Consider the following 19,038-nt stretch of genomic DNA (forward strand, 5'->3'; position numbering starts at 1 on the left):
CTTATATAATTCCATGTGCCAAAACCCTGTATCATAATAGTAATCACTAGTATATCGAAATTAAAAATAAAATTATCCTACCTATAATAATAGCAGTAAATATAAAATAATCATAAGCAACAATACATACAAGATAAGTGAAATGCAACAAAAAGATAAGAAAATAATATGTATTACTTATGTATAAATACTGATAGTATATTAGGTTGCCTAAAACTGAGTATATTGTATACTAATATTTGTTTTTACAAATTGGCTGTCACGCAAAGATTGGTTGAGGTTATATACATTTTGCTCTTTTTGTTTATGTAGTAATTGTGATAAATATACATACAAAATTAAATGATGCAACTGTTCAATAAGATATAAATAACCATCTTTTGTAACACAGATAAATATTTAAAAACCTTTTTTATTCCATTCGTCATCAGTGAAAGGAAACCTTGCTGGTAAGTTTTGTTCTTATTTATTTCAATTTCACTTATCATTTTGTGGCGTATTAGAACAAATTTTTCTAACAATTAGTAGCTTCATCATGGCCAAGTCAGTTAAATCTGTTACTGAAGTGTTACTAAAGAAAAACATTCTACACTGTGCAATATGTAAAAATTTACTTTTGTCTACACCTGTAATGTTAGTGGAGAATGCTGGAAATTTGTGTTCAACTTGTTACAATGAAAATTTTTTGGAAAGTAAATGTCTGCAAAATACTGCCTTGGAGGAACTGGTGTCAACTTTGAATTATCCATGTCGATTTAGAGATAACGGATGTGATCATTGGAGCTCGAATATGGATCTATTAGATCATGAAGAAAATTGCCCATATCGTTCAAAAAGGTGTCCCATGTCATCAGTCACACAATGTCTGTGGGAAGGGTTTGCTTCAGAATTTGTTGCCCACTTTATAAACTCTCATGGAGAACATATCATTAATTTTGAAAATGGTTTATTCTATTTGGACATTAGTTTTAATGAAGATGAACTAATCAAGCTCTTGGTAATGAAAAATATCATACTACTTTTAAAGATGCATCTCAGCTTAGAAAAGAATAAACTTTTCTACGTTCTATGCAATGTCAAAGATGGAGGAAACAATTATTATTACTCTGTGAAGCATAAAGGAAACAGTGATAGTTATTTAAAGACACGTTCCAGAGTTTTAGACTCAATTTACATCTATAAAGGATTAGATGAATCTGATGCTGTAAATGTTGATTTATTATCCCTGCAACATACTATTAAGATTACAAACAGAATTACAAACATATTTAAAATCAAGACCTACAACGCACCTGTTCATTACATAGGTGAAACATTACTACAATATTTTGAATGCCCGGTGTGCAAATCCTTTATGAGACCTCCAATTTATCAGTGCCAGTCAGGTAAGATTAAATATAACAAGACCTTATTAAAAAGTGTATATAAACACTTTTTTAGGTCATAGTATCTGCAATGCATGCAAGCCACGTCTAGATAAATGTCCAACATGTAGAGCAGCATTTGGAATTGGCAGAAACTATTCCTTGGAAGCGCTGACAACTGGGGTTTCTTATCCATGTGTTTTTCATGATTTAGGATGTATGATGTCATTGTCTCAAGCTGAAATAGCTTTACATGAAGGTAATTCCGAAATATTATTAATAAATATAACATTCTGACAATCAAAATTTACCAAATTTTTAAAATTAATTATAAACTTAAAATGTTAATATAGTATAACATTTTTTTTTTAGGTGTATGTCCTTATAAACCATACCATTGCCCATTTGCTCAATGCACAATGTCAGGCACTTATGAACTTATTATGAACCATCTTCAAGAATTTCATCCAGATCATCTAGTAGTATCTGAAACTAATGGATATACTGAGTCTTTGCGATTAGAACATAATTCTATCTTTGTTAGTCTTAGTAATACTTTTGATAGAAAAGTATTGTTAGCTTTTGATCATATTTTCAGGTTAGTATATAACAAGCAACATATATATTATTTATTTTTCAACACTTATTAAATTGTACATTTAGAAATAATAATAAATAACAAAGCACAGATCTAGCTAGTGTTGCCATAATTTATTTAAACAACTTATCTAGTTATTGTTTTTATATATGGTATTAGCATTGTGTAATATAAACTTAATTTTAACCTATCTGACCTATTGCGAATTTGTTTATTTATGAATCTAAAAATAATTGTAAAAATTTCACAGGATAGCCTGATGCTTGATTATTATACTATAATTTTTGATAGATTGCAATAGAGTATATTTGATCAGGTTTCATTTTCCTTGATTTTTTTAGATTAACATGCAAACGTATGACTGATTATTGCATGTGGGCAGCTGAAGCCATAGGGTGTCAAAGCGAGTCGAAGAAGTTCGTCTATGAAGTTAGTATAATCGATATGCGCCATCCAGAGAAACGTCTCATACAAACCAACTACTGTCTGAACGAAACACCGGAAGAGGACCTGTTTAGGAAATGCATAATGTTTCCTAACAGCATATTATCCTCCTATACCATTGGAGGAATGGTATCATATCATTTTAAGATTAAAAAAGAGGAAGAATGTAACTATCCAGGTATAAATATGTGATGTTAACTTCTTTGTACGTGTTTTTTTTGTTTTCAATAACCGATCTACTTATTGCTTTATTACAGCATATAATCAAGAGGCTGTAGATTGTAAAGATCAAATTTAACCCGGATTATTGAATTTGATAACAAGATAATTAATATAATGTGATACTTTTTTGTATATATACATTCTAGACTAGTTAGTCATTATCATAGTAAATTTAAATTGCAAGGAATTTTGCTTAAACAGTTGTGAAGACATCAGACTCTCTAATATATATTTAAATATGCTTCTTCCGAAATATTTCACAAGTCAACTGAAAATTTTCGTATATATATATATATATATATATATATATATATGGTATTAACTTGGCTTAAACATCTCTTCACATAAACATATTAGATGGCCATGATATTATATATTTGTTTATTTTAAAATATTATAGACATGTATATAGGTATCTATAAATTTATTTCTCTTGTTTATTCATATCATCTTGTTTAGTAACCAGATATATTCTGTTTGGTAATTACAAAAGTTTTAATAATTGATTTTGATTAGAGTTAGAGTTAATGATTTGTTATAGTTTTAAATTTGAAATAAAAGTTTATTTTCGATATGCGCTTTTTATTTGCCACTTTGTCTCACTTGAAATCAACATCCAAGATCATGGCAGGAGCTGAAATGTTTCTTATACTTTTCATGATGAATACTAATGCCTATGTTAGCGTATTCATTACAGCATTAGAACAGAAAACGTGATTTGTTTGAGAAAGTATTAATGTAGTAAACAGGTATCATCAGAACACCCATGATGATTATATTAATAAATGACTGCTTTCCTCTTCTAGGCCGACAAACTAAAAAATTTGTTGATTTCGCATCGAATAATTACTGGTTTCTTCTTGGTATTGGAGATCTTTAGTCAATATGGAAGCAAATTTTATAAAAAAGAATAAAACTTTGTGGTCTATATTTAGTTAAAAGTAACCAGAGCTGAAGTTACATCAAGGATATGTTCAGATGGGTTTTCAGATAATTTTAGAACTTGTCAAATCAAAGATTGATAATGTAGAGCCGGTAGAAGATGTCCTTTATTTTAATCTAGTTTATCATGAGTAAATTGACGAATTAAGTAACTTACCTTTATATATTTTACTACATGGCCTTGGCATTAATTTAAAATAAAAGTATAAAGAATCTCAATCAAATGTCTGATGCTGGAAAGATGCTAATATACTTGCTTTTAATAGCTCTAAAATTTGTTCAAATAAACATTTAGACTCTATTTAAAATTTTTAAGTTTAATTTAAAGTACTGTAGGCATTGAACAAAATTTAAACACTAAGCAGTTACATGTAGTAAATATGTGACTGCTTCTTGAAACACTTTTCTTATAAATAGATGTATAGAGGGTGCTTGTTCATACTTACAACCACAAAATAAAAAAACGAAATTTCCTTTGTATTTTCCATGATGAATTCTAATACCCATCTTATATTGTATATTTATAGACCATATAACAGCCATAACTTGTAGTTAAAACGTGATTTGTTTGAGAATGCATTGATACAGCAAACAAATGTTATTAGAACACCCATGATGCTTTTATATAAATGTTCTCTTCTAGTTATGGTAGATTTCGTTGATTTGACATGATTTCTACTATTGGGAATCACTAATCTCTTGCTTAGTTTAATAGTAAAATCCCCATTTTAAACTATATAGAAGACAGCGTTGTCTAACGAGCAAGGACATTTGCTAGTAAAATTGTCACACCAAACCCAAAACTAATTCCTATAGTAGGCAGTGTCATCGATAAAGAAATATTCATTCTTAATCTTCGGATATTGATACTCGATTATTGACAGTTGCATAATTTATTAAACGTACCTAACATTGAGACTTAAACCTAACAATAGAAGTATTATCCAACTTAAAATAAAAGTATTATCAACCTATTAATATTAATTAACTATGTAAAAAGACAATCATATGTATACGTCAACGTCAGAAGTGAACAACTTACTTGATTAATAAATGAAAATCCATTGAATCATAAACAAAGTAACATCCACCCAAATAAAATACAATGATATACCTTTCAACAGTACGAAAATAATGAGGCAATTATGTTACAAATAAGAATAAGGAGACAGCTTTTATAGTATTAAAAGGTAATTTATATGCAAGATAATGTTTACGAAAATACTAATGTTCACAAAACAATTGAAATAATCTAGATTTAGATTGATCCCAAATTAATTTTTATATCTATATTCTGAACACCTTTGTTTCCATATTGTTTAATTTCTTATTATAAAAATGACATAGTGTTTAATATAAATACGATGAGGTGTAAAATTAATTTCAAAGCTGTAAAACAAGAAGGTATAGTTCCTTTCTTGTTTATCTACTAAATTGCAAATAAAGATAATTATAGTTATTGAATTTATTGATTTAACTGAATTAGTCACATTATTATCTATCTTATTAAGAGTATTTAATTAAATTAATATTACGGTTTATTAAAAATTTAATGAAATTATTTAGTGTTCACTAATTTAAAATATTATCATTCAAACAAATGTTTCAACAAATCTATTGTATACAAGGTGGTCTACAATTTTTTCGATTAAAAATAATTGACCTCAGAAACTATATAAAAATAACTTCATTGTGTCAAGGTATTACTTCAAATGATTCAAAGAAATTATCAAAGAAATATAATTTTGTTTTTAGAATGAATTGTATTTTCGCAAAGTCGGCAAATGATATTTAGGAAGTTGAACGATATTCATGTTAAGGACAGAGACGTTTCTATTAATAAGGTTTATTTCCAGAGATTAATGAAACAAATAAATTAGAAAAAAATAACGATATTTATTAAAATAATTTTATCCTAACAGTAAATTGTGGTGTTTGTAAATGACAAATTAATTTGTTATTCTAGCGGGAACTTCAAAGCAAAGGGCGTTCTTTCCTGTAGTTGGATCAGTGAGTGACCAATGCACTACGGTCTTGATCTGAAATGCAAAAAAGATTTAAAAAAAATAAAATTAACTAATTAGTCGTCCATTGCAAAATCGTAAAAAATGTTAGATGCGAAAACATTTTTTATTTTATTTTTAGATGTTCAAGGATAATATACCAGCAAGGAACGGTTAAAGTTCGTCGTTCATCGTTGAAATAAATCAAACTTGTTTCTTACAGTCTTCTAATTAACATTTATAGGGTCATAAATAATAGTCAAAGATCTTGTGAACGCTTACGTCATTATAAAAAGCTGATTTGTTTCTATGAGAAGTACTCCACTACAGGTAAAACAATTGGCTATTAAATAATCGAAAAATCGATGACAGATGACAGATAAAGTGGAAGCATATATATATATATATATATATATATATATATATATATATATATATATATATATATATATATATATATATTAAAGGATTCTTGTTAATTAAGTATAAATAAATATAAGCAGAAATTTCATTAACTACCTGTTTTAATATATAGCTTGTATAATAATATATATATAATGTATGCTTGTATATATCATTTAAAAGGTGGTGTGATGGAAAAAAGTTGTCGATTTGTTTGATTTGATATTTGATGGTGACATTTTACACTATTTAAATAAAAACTATTTGAAATGTCAAAAAGATAATTTTTTCTAGTGCTCAATGTTCAAAACCCATGATATATGTCATATACTAAAGTATCAATCGTTGCCTTACCCTGGGATAAATTTGTAAAACGTCAATTTCGTTCTTGAATACGTAATTTTTGCCCTCCTCAAAATTGCAGCTATTTTTGGTGGTACCGTCTTCCTCGTAGACTTTATCGCAAATACTGGTACCGTCCACACCAACAAAAGGAAAAGCCACTCCAACTATATTGGCACTAACTTGTTGAACGAGTGATGTAAATTCTGGACCTGGAAAATATAACCGGTTCTATAATAAATGCGATTAATTAATTTTAATGGTAATTAAATATTTATATAGATGCCGTTGAAATAATTAAACCTGTATGTATGTTTTCACTTTTTAAATATCACCCCTAATAAGGACGTAATTAATTAAATAAATTATTATTTCCTGTTAGTAACTACTTTTATAGTTCAAAAGTTATTAAACCTACAAAAAGATTACCTTGTAATGATATTGTCACTTTTCATTCTCGATCATGACATATGTCACCGTTATTAATTCGTCGTCATTATTTCGTCGTCAATATCATTAATTATTTAATAATAATCTTAAAATATTGACATAAACTGCAAAAACACTGTATATAAACGTTAAATTGTTACATAAGTACAATTTAATATTTAACAAACTTTATGTTATTTTACTTTAATAACATTAAAGCACTTATATTAACATAATATGTGTTTTGAAAGGATATATTTGTAAACAAAGTGAGAAGTTTTAGAAATTTTTATATAGTAAACAACACCATTAACATTAGGTGTTAAAAAAACATTTTTAATAAATAATTCCACTTACACTAATTATATAACAAAATAAAGTTCAACATACGGTTCGCAGTTTAATAGTTTGTGCGGAAATGGTTTGTGTGCTGAAATACAAATTGTATTGTGTAAAAAAACGCAATAACTATAAACTGTCGAATTGAGTGTAACAATGCTTACGAATCGAAATCACAAACAGACCTAATGCCAATAAATTGACAAACATTCCTATTCCTGACGGTTGCAGCAAAATTACCAAATGATACAAGATCAAAGACATACAAATTCAAAACTGTAAACACGGTTGCGTTATTTCTAAATTTAAAATTACTCGATCATACTTCACTAAGTCAATTATGATCATTTTGTACAAGAGTTATAATTATTGAATGCGTAGACATTATATTGTCTATTCAAAGTTATTTTGTTCATACGTCATCTAATTTTGTGGCGTCAAAACGTCTCAATGTTGTCGCATCAACTCTGAGTTTTAGTTCAGTTTGGCTTTGACATACAACAAAATTCTAATCTAAATAAAATAATTAAACAAAAATGTTATAAAATATAATTTAGTTTAACATTATAGTACATCTAGAAGCTACATTTGGTTATACAGCCACAATAGTTCATAGATTAGAGTTATAACCACTTATCACTATTGCTTCAAAAATTTTGCATACGTCTGACAACCGAACGACTTTGACAGATTCATTCGTTTACGTGTTCGAACTAATCAGACAGCATTGTGTCTCTTCTTAACTAGTATAAAATGATAAGGAAAATATCGTCAGGCAAAACATTAAAAATCTTGATGACGTATGTACAAAAAAACTTTGAATAGACTCTATACCGAATATGTTGACAAATTAAAAAAGTCACGAAACTGATAAAAAGCAACATTATCATTGTCAAATGTCATCACTTGACGCACATCATTTTAGTGATTAATGTTTCCTTTTTATTTAGATTTCTGGCCAACAAGAAAATGCGAAAAACTTTCAAATATAACTCATGTCATCAGAATTAGTCTTTTGTGACTATATGTTCTTTGTTCACCTAATATTTAATTCAATTTCTATTAATTGCTGGTGTATTTTCACCTTCTTAACATAACCTCATATATTGAAAGTCCTCATTTTTTTTTCAAAAGTTATTTAATTTCTAACATGTTTGATATCACAGTTAAATTATAACACTAAATCATATTATAAGACCTAACTTAATAATCTTCAAATGACACCTGTCAAAATTATGTCAATCTGACATTTAGATTAAAAGTTATTACAAAGTTCGTTAAAAATACTTTTGTTATTCTCAAAACAATGGAATTCTGGCATGTAATGTTGTAGTATTAATATTAATAATCATGTTATATTATTATTAAGATCTCACCTGCTTTGAATGTGAGCGATAATGGAACCTTTGTGTTCTTCCTTAGTCTACATGGTGGCTTGTTGCAGTTACCAATTTGTACCTTCTGGGAAAGATTTTCTATATTGCCTGAAAATTAACATATTGTTCTGATTAATAAGCGCTACATTAGCTCTAAATATAACAAAAAAGATTTGAAATAGAAAGGCGCGGTTTTCATTTAGATCTAATATATGCAACATGGTAGTACAAAAAATAAACATACGCAATCGCGTGATTAGTGAAGGTGCTAGTCATATCTTCATTGGAAAAGTTATGCAAATAATAGTTGCAGAATTACACAATTGCATATAGTTTAGAACATTTTCAGTACCGTTGTATTGTTGCATTTTATTTTATTTAAGATATAAAGTATATAAACAATACGTATTATAAATAGTTTTAAAATAGTCTTTTACATTTTATTAGTAATATGTTAATCGAAAACTGAAATTCTCATTCATAAACTAATTAAATTGTAATTATATTGTCGCAGATATGGTATTAAGTTCGTCAAAACAAAACGTCACAATACATTATGTCAAAACTTTATAAAACTAAGTAAAATTTAACATATGTCACCTAAAACGTAACCTAGAAATATTAACATTTTTTATCAGATTCTTCTTTTTGTAATTTGTGGAATAATATGTATAGCAATACTGGAATAAATGTAGTTTGTGGACAATTTTAAAAAACTTGTAAAAGTATATGTTAGGCCTAGTAGATTAAATAAAACTGTAGTTGCAAGTAATAGAAGACAAGGAACAGAGAGTTCTAATGAAATGAAATTCTATTAGTGAAAACAATTATTAAAGGACCTAACCTAACTATCAAATTCGATGATTTTGACATACCTTCACATAAAATATCAGTTTTCTTAATAGTTTTATTGAGTTATTGGGTATATACAGATACTAATTATGGAACTCTCAAAATTGTATTTTTGACATTTATTACTTTTGTTGATTTTTATGTCTAACGACGGCTTAAAAGACATAGAGTATATATAGAGGTTTCACTTAAATAGGCGAAACCGAGGAAATGTTTTGCGTGCTGCGTTCGATGAGAGTTCTCTGAGACCACTTTTTTGATTGGTTCATTTGAATTGATCTACAAAGGCATTTGATTGGCTCATTTCTAAAACACGATTATTTGTTTCTGTTTGTTTACGACGCCATTTTTGTATATCTGACAAAAAGTACGGTCAGCATTATTGTATCTTAAATACAATCACTATTATTGGATTATAATGTATCTTCAGTCTTAAAAGTATTGTGTATTTTCTTGGAAAAAACAACCCAAGTTAGCTAGATTAAGGATGTATGTGTGTGTGTGTGTGACTTAGCATTGCTTATATTTAGTACGTACAAAATTATTTATATAAAGCATTTGTGTTCATATAAATTCATGTAAATGTGATTATACTGCATGAAAAGTTTTTGTTACTCTTTAAAAAGTTGTTTGTAAAGTGCCATCAATTTAAAACATAATTATTTTGAAGGGGTTCATTTACTTGAAACAAATGTATATTGGTTAAGATACTTATATTTAATATTTTGGCTTAAGGCTCCTCAACAGAGATAACCTTTTCAACAACCAACAAGATGAGCTTGATTTTATAAACAAGAGATTATCATGCTTGTTTTGTTATATTGTTAATAGAAGCTTAAGCTGTATTTTTAACTCCTCAATTTTACCATAATAAGAGCACAGCGGTAATTTTGATATATATCATACATTTAAATTTTTTGTTGGTGTTCTTTAAAGTATTACTTTTTGGTATGTTATCTCCTTTCTCTTCCTCTATGTCTTCTCTTTACGATTTAACTGTTTTAATTATATGTTCCATAATTTTCACAATAACATTGTAAAAATAATTATAACTTGCCTCAATACTTTTTTGTGTTGAACAAGTAAGTAAAATATTAACAGACACAAACTTTCAGCTGTGCTTCTTTACTTTCAGTATGAGGGAATTAAAAGATAGAAACTTTAATACATCTTCTTTGAATTGATACCACTAAAGAAATATGAAATAGGGAAAAAGAGTTATAGACAATTATATATATATATATATATATATATATATATATATAAATATATATGTTAACCTTCTATATACTCTATGCTTAAAGAGCTAAGTTCAAAGATAATAAATTGCAAGACAGTTTAGCAGTTGATGAATCAAGGGGTAGTGAATTAGTATCTACTAACACTGAAAGAAATTATTACTGCAGATGTCTATCGACGTCAGAAAAAGTTTTAGAAAATAATTTGAACATATTTTGATTAATATTTATTGTACCATTTTTTTTAAATTATAATATGCAATCAATATAAGTACTTACTATAATACCGTAAATCTCAACATAACTAAAAGCCAAAAATATAGCTATCAGCTCCATTCAACACATCTACTCCGATTAGACGTTATTTATTCAGAAAAAAAAACAATTAAATATTCATAAAGATTTATATAATTAACATGCAGTTCCATAAAAACCACATAAAACAATACCGCACTACATCTGACTACGTAAAAAATATTTCACATGTTAAAACTCGCAATTTTTTTTATATAACTACCATGATAATTGGCCTTCATGCTCAACGAAATAATGATCATTAAATTATAGATATACGATAAAAAAACACTTATTTACATTTATTTTCAGTAGACTTTGTATTTAATATGTTGGAGTTTTATGTGAAATGTAATAGTTGAGTTACTAATAATTAAACCTGATATTTGAACCCTATAATATCTTGGGTGTCATAAAAATATCACATGAGACCTGGATTTAATAGCGTCAAAATAAAAAAAATAACATACCTGTAATTTTATATAATTTTCTACCATGGTGCTCCAAGTTTTTACAATTTTTATAATCATATACTGCAAAATATTCTTCTATGGAATATATTAGTTTATCCCTTAATAAAAATCGTTTACCATAAAAGGATTTTTTGAGGTCAGAAAAGCGAAAAATCACGGGAAGCTAAGTCAGGGAAATAATTCATAGTTTAGTCCGTTGATTTTAGAGATGATGTTATGATCTGTATGACTAAGTATGTTATTTTGTAAACTGGATCTTTTTTCGCGAATTTCGTATTCATTTAATGAAATCAAGAAATTTTGGTTATTTTCCTTTTAAAGATAAAGTATTAAAATGACGTCCAATTTTAAATCATTGTTGACAAAAAGGTAGTGTTCTGCGGACCTGCTAAAAAATCTAGTGGGCTATTAAAAATTCTAGGTTCCAGTTAATACCAAAAATAATTTTTGTGTGAGTGAATTTCCAAAAACAATTGAGATCTTCTACTCAGGCCTATACATTAATTTAAAAGGATTTACAACATCGAAAACTATAAAAGTATCTTTAATACGACTAGAATTTCGACGTTATTTTGTGGTAATTTTGACACCGAAGACAAAGAGCATTTTGGACATCCAAAAAAAGGGGATTTGGAGACATTACACGATGAAAGCGTCAACGAGGATATTTATCGGCAACAATTGATGCATTTGAAGCAAAGACATAACAATATTATTCTTCAGAATCCCAACGCTCGATCACATGTTGGAAAATCGATGAAAACATTAAAAGGGGACGTGCTACCGTACCCACGGTATTGTCCAGAACTTGCTCCTTCTGGTTACTACTTGTTCCGACATATGAATCGCGATGTCTCTGAGCAGTGCTTCAGTTAGTAACAGGATACAAAAAATGCATCGTGAATAAGCTCAAAAGATCGTATTTTGGAGATGGAACACGTAAATAGCATGAAAGGTGGGAAAAAGTAGTGGCTATCGATGAACAGTACTTTAAATAACATACATTATAAAGATTTTCACTATAAACCTGCAAATGAAAAACATTCTATAAAACTAATCCCGTAAGACTAAATTATATGACTATAAAAAATCCTTTAAAACTAATTTATATGCCTATAATTAAAGAAACGTATTTAATAACCTTACTTAATTCAAGGTACATTTATAGAAATTGTTATTAAAATCACAATGAAGTACCCTAGTAAGTCATTTTAATTATAATAAGATACTAATGCCGTATTATTAAAGGCCATAAAAATCTGTGTTAATGTAAACAATTGTGAAAAAAATCTAACATAAGGTTAGGAAAAGTAATTTCGACATTTCCTGATATACCTGTAGTAACAGTTTGTCAATGAAGCCATATTACAGCGAGTTTGAAAGATAACAGTTCATAACAGAGCATTCTAAATATAAAATTATAATGTTTCAAATATATATGAATAAATTTTCCTTGAAAAACATGTTGAAAAAATCGACATTACTTATACCCAATCTATTACATCAAATTCTAAATATGTATTGATCAATAATCTATCAACTTGAGCATATAATATTATATTAGACTAATTTGCATACAATAACAGCTCGATTATTGTTAATATATCATCAGCATAAACAATTTATTACTGACTTTATTTTCAACAGATTTTTTATATCTATATTCAAACCGTATTAAAAAAATTAAAGTCATATTAATTTATTTCCCGAAAATGTATTTAATTATTGCTGTACACATATTTATTTTATCATATTAGAATTTAAAAATAGGACTTGAAATAATTCGATTCAAACTTTAACATAAACCGTATAAAACATTGTGATTACCAACACATTGCACTGTAAGTAGTACTTGTAAAATAAAATGAATTAACCGGCAATGACGCATCGTAATTTAAATAAACAAATTACCAGAATAATAGCAAAAAATGCGATCGGACTAAATGACAATGAAATTGCCAACCACAATTAAACTACCTAATTATAAATTAGTCATAATATACTTTCAATCAGATCGAAGTATCACAAAAACACCCATTCGGTAAACCTGAAAGTATTTTTAATAGTTTCAGGAATGAACTTAAAATGTATATTAATATTATTTGAGGTAGTGTATAAAACTTGCCTATGTATTACACCTGTAGAAAGTTCTAAGTATAAGGAATATAAAGAGAAAGTAATTCGTAGTAAATAAACCTTGAATTTAAGGAAACAAAACAAAACAAATAATTTTAAAATCAGATTACGGAAAATCCTATTATTGTCTATATATTTCTATATTAATATCGTCTTGGAAAAATCATTGACACCTCCACATTTCTTCTACCATTGCTGTACGTAAGTTGGGTTTTATGAAGCAATTTATAAAATCATTTCCCAACGATGGAAAATGCTTCAAGTATATACTTAAAAACCGTAACTATAAACAAATCGTCAAGAAACTGCTAAAAGGATTTCAAGCTTTAGGTTACCTAATGAGTTTAAAAGTATATTTTCTTCATTCCTACCTTGACCATTTTCCAGAAAATTTGAAAAATTTCCGTGAAGAGCAAGGCGAATGATTTCACCAGCACATTAAAGAGACAAAGAAAATATACAAAGGAAAACGTAACGTCTTAACAATATCAGACTATTATTGAACGTTTTAGCAAGACCTTCCAGGTTGTTCTCACAAGCGGAAACCTACAGTGAGAAGCCTCACTGAAAAGAAGAATACAGATTACATACGTCATCAAGATGTTTAATGTATTGCCTGCCGCAATTTGTAAATTCGTTTCAGAATCAGACAATATTTTGCTTCTCATTTTATTCTAGTTAAAAAGAGAAACAATGTTATCTGATTAGTTCGAACACGTAAACGAATGGGCCTGTCAAAGTCGTCCTGTTGCCAGACGTATGCGTCCAAGGAAGATAAACTATTTGAATTTGTGTATCTTGATCAAACTTGGATATTTCAAAATGGTTCATTGTGGCACTCTTGGCAAGATGGTAACAAAAAAAGTGTAAAGTCAACAAAAATTGATGGAGAAAGGTAAAAGTTACAATAGCATTCGATTAGGTTTTGTTGATCATTATATTTATTAATAATTAATTGCAGATATATTGCTGGTCGAGAAGGATATTCCATCAAAAAATATTTGGATATGTGGAAGGAAGCAACCATAACATCTTGGGTTTGAATAAACTCGATTAGACATACAGAGGAAGTAATTGATAAATGTTTTGGACAGATTAAACATTAACAGTTTAGTAATTGAATTGGACAATGCGTGGAAAAGTAAAATTGACTGAAGGAAACTTTCAGAATATATGATAATGCTGTGCAATACGAGAAATTCTCGAGATAGAGTGATGAGAGTGGAAACAACTAAAGGTATGCACATAATTAATTGAATATAACTGTAGAAAATGGTATTACAGGGCGTGAAAGATTTGTGTGCACAGATATGATTGTAATTGTTCAAAATTAAACATGAGCATTAGGTTATAATGTATGAGGAGAGAATGAGTACTGTTTTGTAGATATGGTAAATGCATTAGACAGAATCCAGTGATTAATTTTATGAAGAATGGTGTACACAGATAGTAGAAGAACTAAAATATACAGTGATACCAAGATGACTTGACAAGTAAACACAACATTGAAGGAAACAAGAACTAAACTAAAAAAGTAAATATACTCTCGAATGAAAGTAAAATACGTTTCTCAGATATACAATTGTTAATTAGGTGGATTAGGCCTCCAGGGGGATACCACTACTTAACAAAACGCGCCTAGAAACTCTACCTCATGGATAGTGTGGAAAAGAGTTAAATGTAAATAAAACAAATCTAACAAACTATTATAGGTGTGTCTTAATTGTAGTTTTAAGTCCTTCGATAATATATGTATTAGATCTAATATAATGTTAAAATAAATTATATTTCATAATATTTTTGCTCAATTATTTTATTTAGATTAGAATTTTTTTGTATGTCAAAGCCAAACTGAACTACCTCAGAGTTAATTCGGCAATATTGCAATATTTCGACGTCACAAATATCCATGATGCATCATCCAAGTATTTAATTTACATATATACTGATAGATCTAACAGGGGTGTCTGAAATAAATGAAAAATATAAACATATAATGAATAATTAAAGCAGAACTCGCCTAAAATAATAGGAAATCTTCCATATATTATCAATCAACGACCTCCTTTATACTGTAACTGGTTAAGAAATTAGTTATTCTACACACCGGAGATATAACAATTTATTTTTCATTATTCATAAACTCTCACAAGGTTTTGGTCGGATTTGGCATTTGGGATTAATCTGTAAGATGAGCAAATTGTTACCACGTAACTATTGTCAATTACTGGAGTCATATTTATTCGGAAGAAAATTTAGAGTATCGCACGAAATGGCGTTCTCGACATTTAAAAATATCTCGGCTGGAATTCCACAAGGTAGCGTCTTAGGACCTCTCCTGTATCTGCTCTACACTGCTGACATTCCAAAAGCAAAAGAAACACTTCGTGGAACTTTTGCTGATGACAAGATATATTTCTGCCTAGGGCAATAGAAAGAGTGCAAGTGGCAGTCAACAAAATCTACAAATCGACGAAATATTGGAAAATTCAACGTAATAGCTCCAATCTGTCCACGTTAATTTTGCATTGAGGCGAAATAATAAAAACTTAATTATATCACTCAATGGATGCCTGATTCCTCAAGCAGAATCAGCTAAATACCTTGGAATCCATCTTGACGGTAGATTAAATTGGAAGCATCACGTTAGACAATAAGCAAAACACATTAGAACCAAAATAAAACAACTATACTGCTTAGTCGGAAGATACTCTCAACTTGATCTAAAATCAAAGAGGTTGATCTATAATAAAATTATAAAGCCAGTTTGGACCTATGGGATGCAATTATGGGGTTGCACTAAAAATTCAAATCAACTAGTGATACAGCGCTGTCAAAACAAGGTTCTTCGATTGATTACCAATGCCTATCGCTCATAACGAAAAAAAAATGTAAAGACCAAATAAACTTTTTATGAAAACCAAACTTATCGTTTCTTTGAGTAAAGTTATAGGCAATCAAAATGGTAGCGGGACTTTGGTTCCACGTTTTATTTAGATATTAGACTACAGTCAGAACTCTACAGTCTCGGAATGAATCTTGATGTAAAACTTCGCTGGAAGAAGCACGTAAAAAAGAAAAGGAAAGAACTGAAGTTAAAATAAAGGAAAATATACTGGTTAATTTGAAAAATACAAATATGACTATATAATAAATTGCTATTATATAAGCAATATACAAGACTAAATTATAATCGATATTAGTTCGTTATAACGCATATTCGACCTAAAATGTAATATGTAACCGGATGTAGAGAAAACGAAAGAATGAGGCATCATTTTCCTTTCAAAAAGTTTCCGACTCTATTCAAAAATCGGGCCAGATCATGTTAAAAATCTCTAATTATCTGTATAAAACATGTATGGTAATTTTTTTATACCAGTATATATACTATTATACACAGAGCTTCCGATTTTTATCTCTTTTTTGTTGCCAACAAATGGGTGAGTCGACAGAGTAAATCAGAAAAGATACAGAATAAAAAAGGAAAAACATATGAAAGAACAAGGATTATAACAGGGTAGATAGTAATATTAAAAAATAGTCAAAAATTGTCAACAAATGGATGATGGTGTACAAATGTTGACCAGATTATAAACCTCAAAATGTGTCCAAAGGGAGCAATGTCAAAACCATGGAGATAAATATGACTTTATAATATGTAAAATTATGATATTTAATTCGTTATACAGTTTTTTTCACAATTTTGTGAACCAAAAAATAAAACAAATAAAATTAACAAGTATTAATACAAAAAAAAACACAATGAAATGATTTGATTTAAGAAAAAACAATAAACAACTAAAAAACGACTTTAAGAACTGAAGTATCAGTACAAAAAATCACCAACGCTATGATTAAAGAAAAGAACTTGACCTTAAGAACTGAAGTTTAAAACAGAATAAGTAAAAAAATACGTAGAATAAAACAAATAAACCATTTGTCATTGGATGTGTTATTACCACTAAAACATCTACTGGTGTTGATCTATTGTTAACCAGTTTATATTGACGTAATAATTATTGCTTATATATTATTCTGGCTCATTAGCAACGATGGTTTATATAATATTAATAATATTTTGGGAAATCCAAGAAATTTCGGTTAGAAGTCTGATCGTTATAACGTCATAATAGACACTTTCTCTTGTTTCTATCACACACAGTGTCTAGTGATAATTGATGTCAATGACGAAGTAATCTAGTTAATGAGTTAAGTTGCAAGTCTATCTAAAAATATTCGGTTATAACTAAGATGTTAACCTTGGCCAAAAACGAAATTGCATTACCATAAGTTTCATTGTTTATATTAATTAATTATGACTTTAAATGACTATATTAAACGAATATTTAAACGAGTAAATATTTACATTAAAAATACATATCCGCCTCATTACATAACCGAGAATCACTTCAATACTTCGATCTAAATCATGACCTAAATCGATCATTTCCACGTCATAATAAACAGAATGTTGTCTTACCGTTCTCACACTGATTCACTTCGGTGGCGGAAGCTGCAGCAACGCAAACCACGAAGACCAAAGCGCTGAACCTCATTTTATATGCGTCGACGGTATGCAAGCGGAGAAATTCGAATCGCTATGTTACCAAATACCGGAACGGTACTACCCGAAATGCAGTTTCTAGTTTAGTCGCTGGTCTCCAACTAAACGCAAACCGCCTGTGGTGGTGGTGGTGGTACGCTCTCTCTCTTGAGGAAGGCTAATGGTGCTGGTGCTCTTCGCCCGGTCATTTTTATATAGACGCGCGGGACATTAATATGCGTTGGACGTAACGCCATGTATATTATGTTCGAAATGCATGGTTATTGGTCGTCCATTGTGTGTACGCGTATTTGTATTTCCTCGTCTATCATCCGGAACATCTTTCATAAATTAGTTCCGTTTCCATATAGAATATTTTCCTGGTTCACTGATTTAAATACAGATATACTTTGGAAGAATCATTATATAGCGTTATCTGAACCTTTGTGTCTTTGTATCATATGATTAAATAAGGCACCCCATCAGTTTTGACTCGGAGTCCACTTCTGGAAAGGCTTAAAGGACTAGTGAGAATAATTGAACAAAATAAAGTAAATAAGAAAAAAACAATAAACAGAGGAAAAATCAAGCATAGACCAAGAAATGTAACAAAAATACATGAAGAAATTTGGAAGCATAGTGGAAGCATAGCATAGTAGAAAATTTCCTTGCATTAAAGGATCTGATGACAAAACAATCAAAAATGTAATGTTTCTATCAGAAAATCAGATCTACTATCAGATAACATGAACTCTAAATTGGAAAAACAAAACAATGAAATGGAAGAAATAAAAAAAGTAATACAGATAATATAAAGATAATAATATAAAAATTAAAGAATTTTAAAACAAATTATTGTTGACATAACAAAAAGCGAAATTGATATGATAAAAGGAAGTGGAAAGATTATGAGAGAAAAGGGTAAACTGATCTTGACGTCAGAACTCTGCACTCACTTAAATAATATTGTTTCAACAAAAACAGTACGACTGTAGTTCCAAAAACGCTAAGCAGCGAAAGAAGAGTGTAAAGAAGAAG

General features: G+C 28.8%; 2 protein-coding genes and 1 long non-coding RNA gene across 7 annotated transcripts; 2 read left to right on the top strand and 1 right to left on the bottom strand.

The window, feature by feature from the left end:
* Positions 1 to 242: 242 nt before the first annotated feature.
* LOC143201364 (uncharacterized) lies at positions 243 to 3,200 on the top strand. Of its 5 annotated transcripts, none has more exons than XM_076412372.1 (6): positions 243 to 449; positions 526 to 1,385; positions 1,441 to 1,623; positions 1,737 to 1,962; positions 2,304 to 2,611; positions 2,664 to 3,200. In XM_076412372.1, the coding sequence occupies exons 2-5, from the start codon at positions 536 to 538 to the stop codon at positions 2,596 to 2,598; spliced, it is 1,554 nt and encodes a 517-aa protein (XP_076268487.1). In that variant the 5' UTR covers positions 243 to 449; positions 526 to 535; the 3' UTR covers positions 2,599 to 2,611; positions 2,664 to 3,200. The 5 variants fall into 5 exon arrangements, with proteins under 5 accessions (XP_076268487.1, XP_076268484.1, XP_076268485.1 ...); XM_076412369.1 differs by having other exon boundaries at positions 2,304 to 2,584; XM_076412370.1 differs by having other exon boundaries at positions 255 to 449; positions 504 to 1,385; positions 2,304 to 2,584.
* Positions 3,201 to 5,446: 2,246 nt separating this feature from the next.
* Positions 5,447 to 18,079, bottom strand: LOC143200852 (NPC intracellular cholesterol transporter 2). Its single transcript, XM_076411593.1, has 4 exons — positions 17,938 to 18,079; positions 8,462 to 8,569; positions 6,330 to 6,529; positions 5,447 to 5,609 (listed from the first exon to the last, which is right to left on the bottom strand). The coding sequence occupies exons 1-4, from the start codon at positions 18,011 to 18,013 to the stop codon at positions 5,520 to 5,522; spliced, it is 474 nt and encodes a 157-aa protein (XP_076267708.1). The 5' UTR covers positions 18,014 to 18,079; the 3' UTR covers positions 5,447 to 5,519.
* LOC143200855 (uncharacterized) lies at positions 14,859 to 15,251 on the top strand. The gene is made up of 2 exons (XR_013006830.1): positions 14,859 to 14,988; positions 15,048 to 15,251. It is a non-coding gene; the product is annotated as an uncharacterized LOC143200855 (long non-coding RNA).
* Positions 18,080 to 19,038: the final 959 nt, after the last annotated feature.

Source organism: Rhynchophorus ferrugineus, unplaced genomic scaffold (assembly GCF_030347505.1).
Source record: "Rhynchophorus ferrugineus isolate W39M unplaced genomic scaffold, kcgeb_rfMv2 rfM8, whole genome shotgun sequence".
NCBI lineage: Eukaryota > Metazoa > Arthropoda > Insecta > Coleoptera > Curculionidae > Rhynchophorus > Rhynchophorus ferrugineus.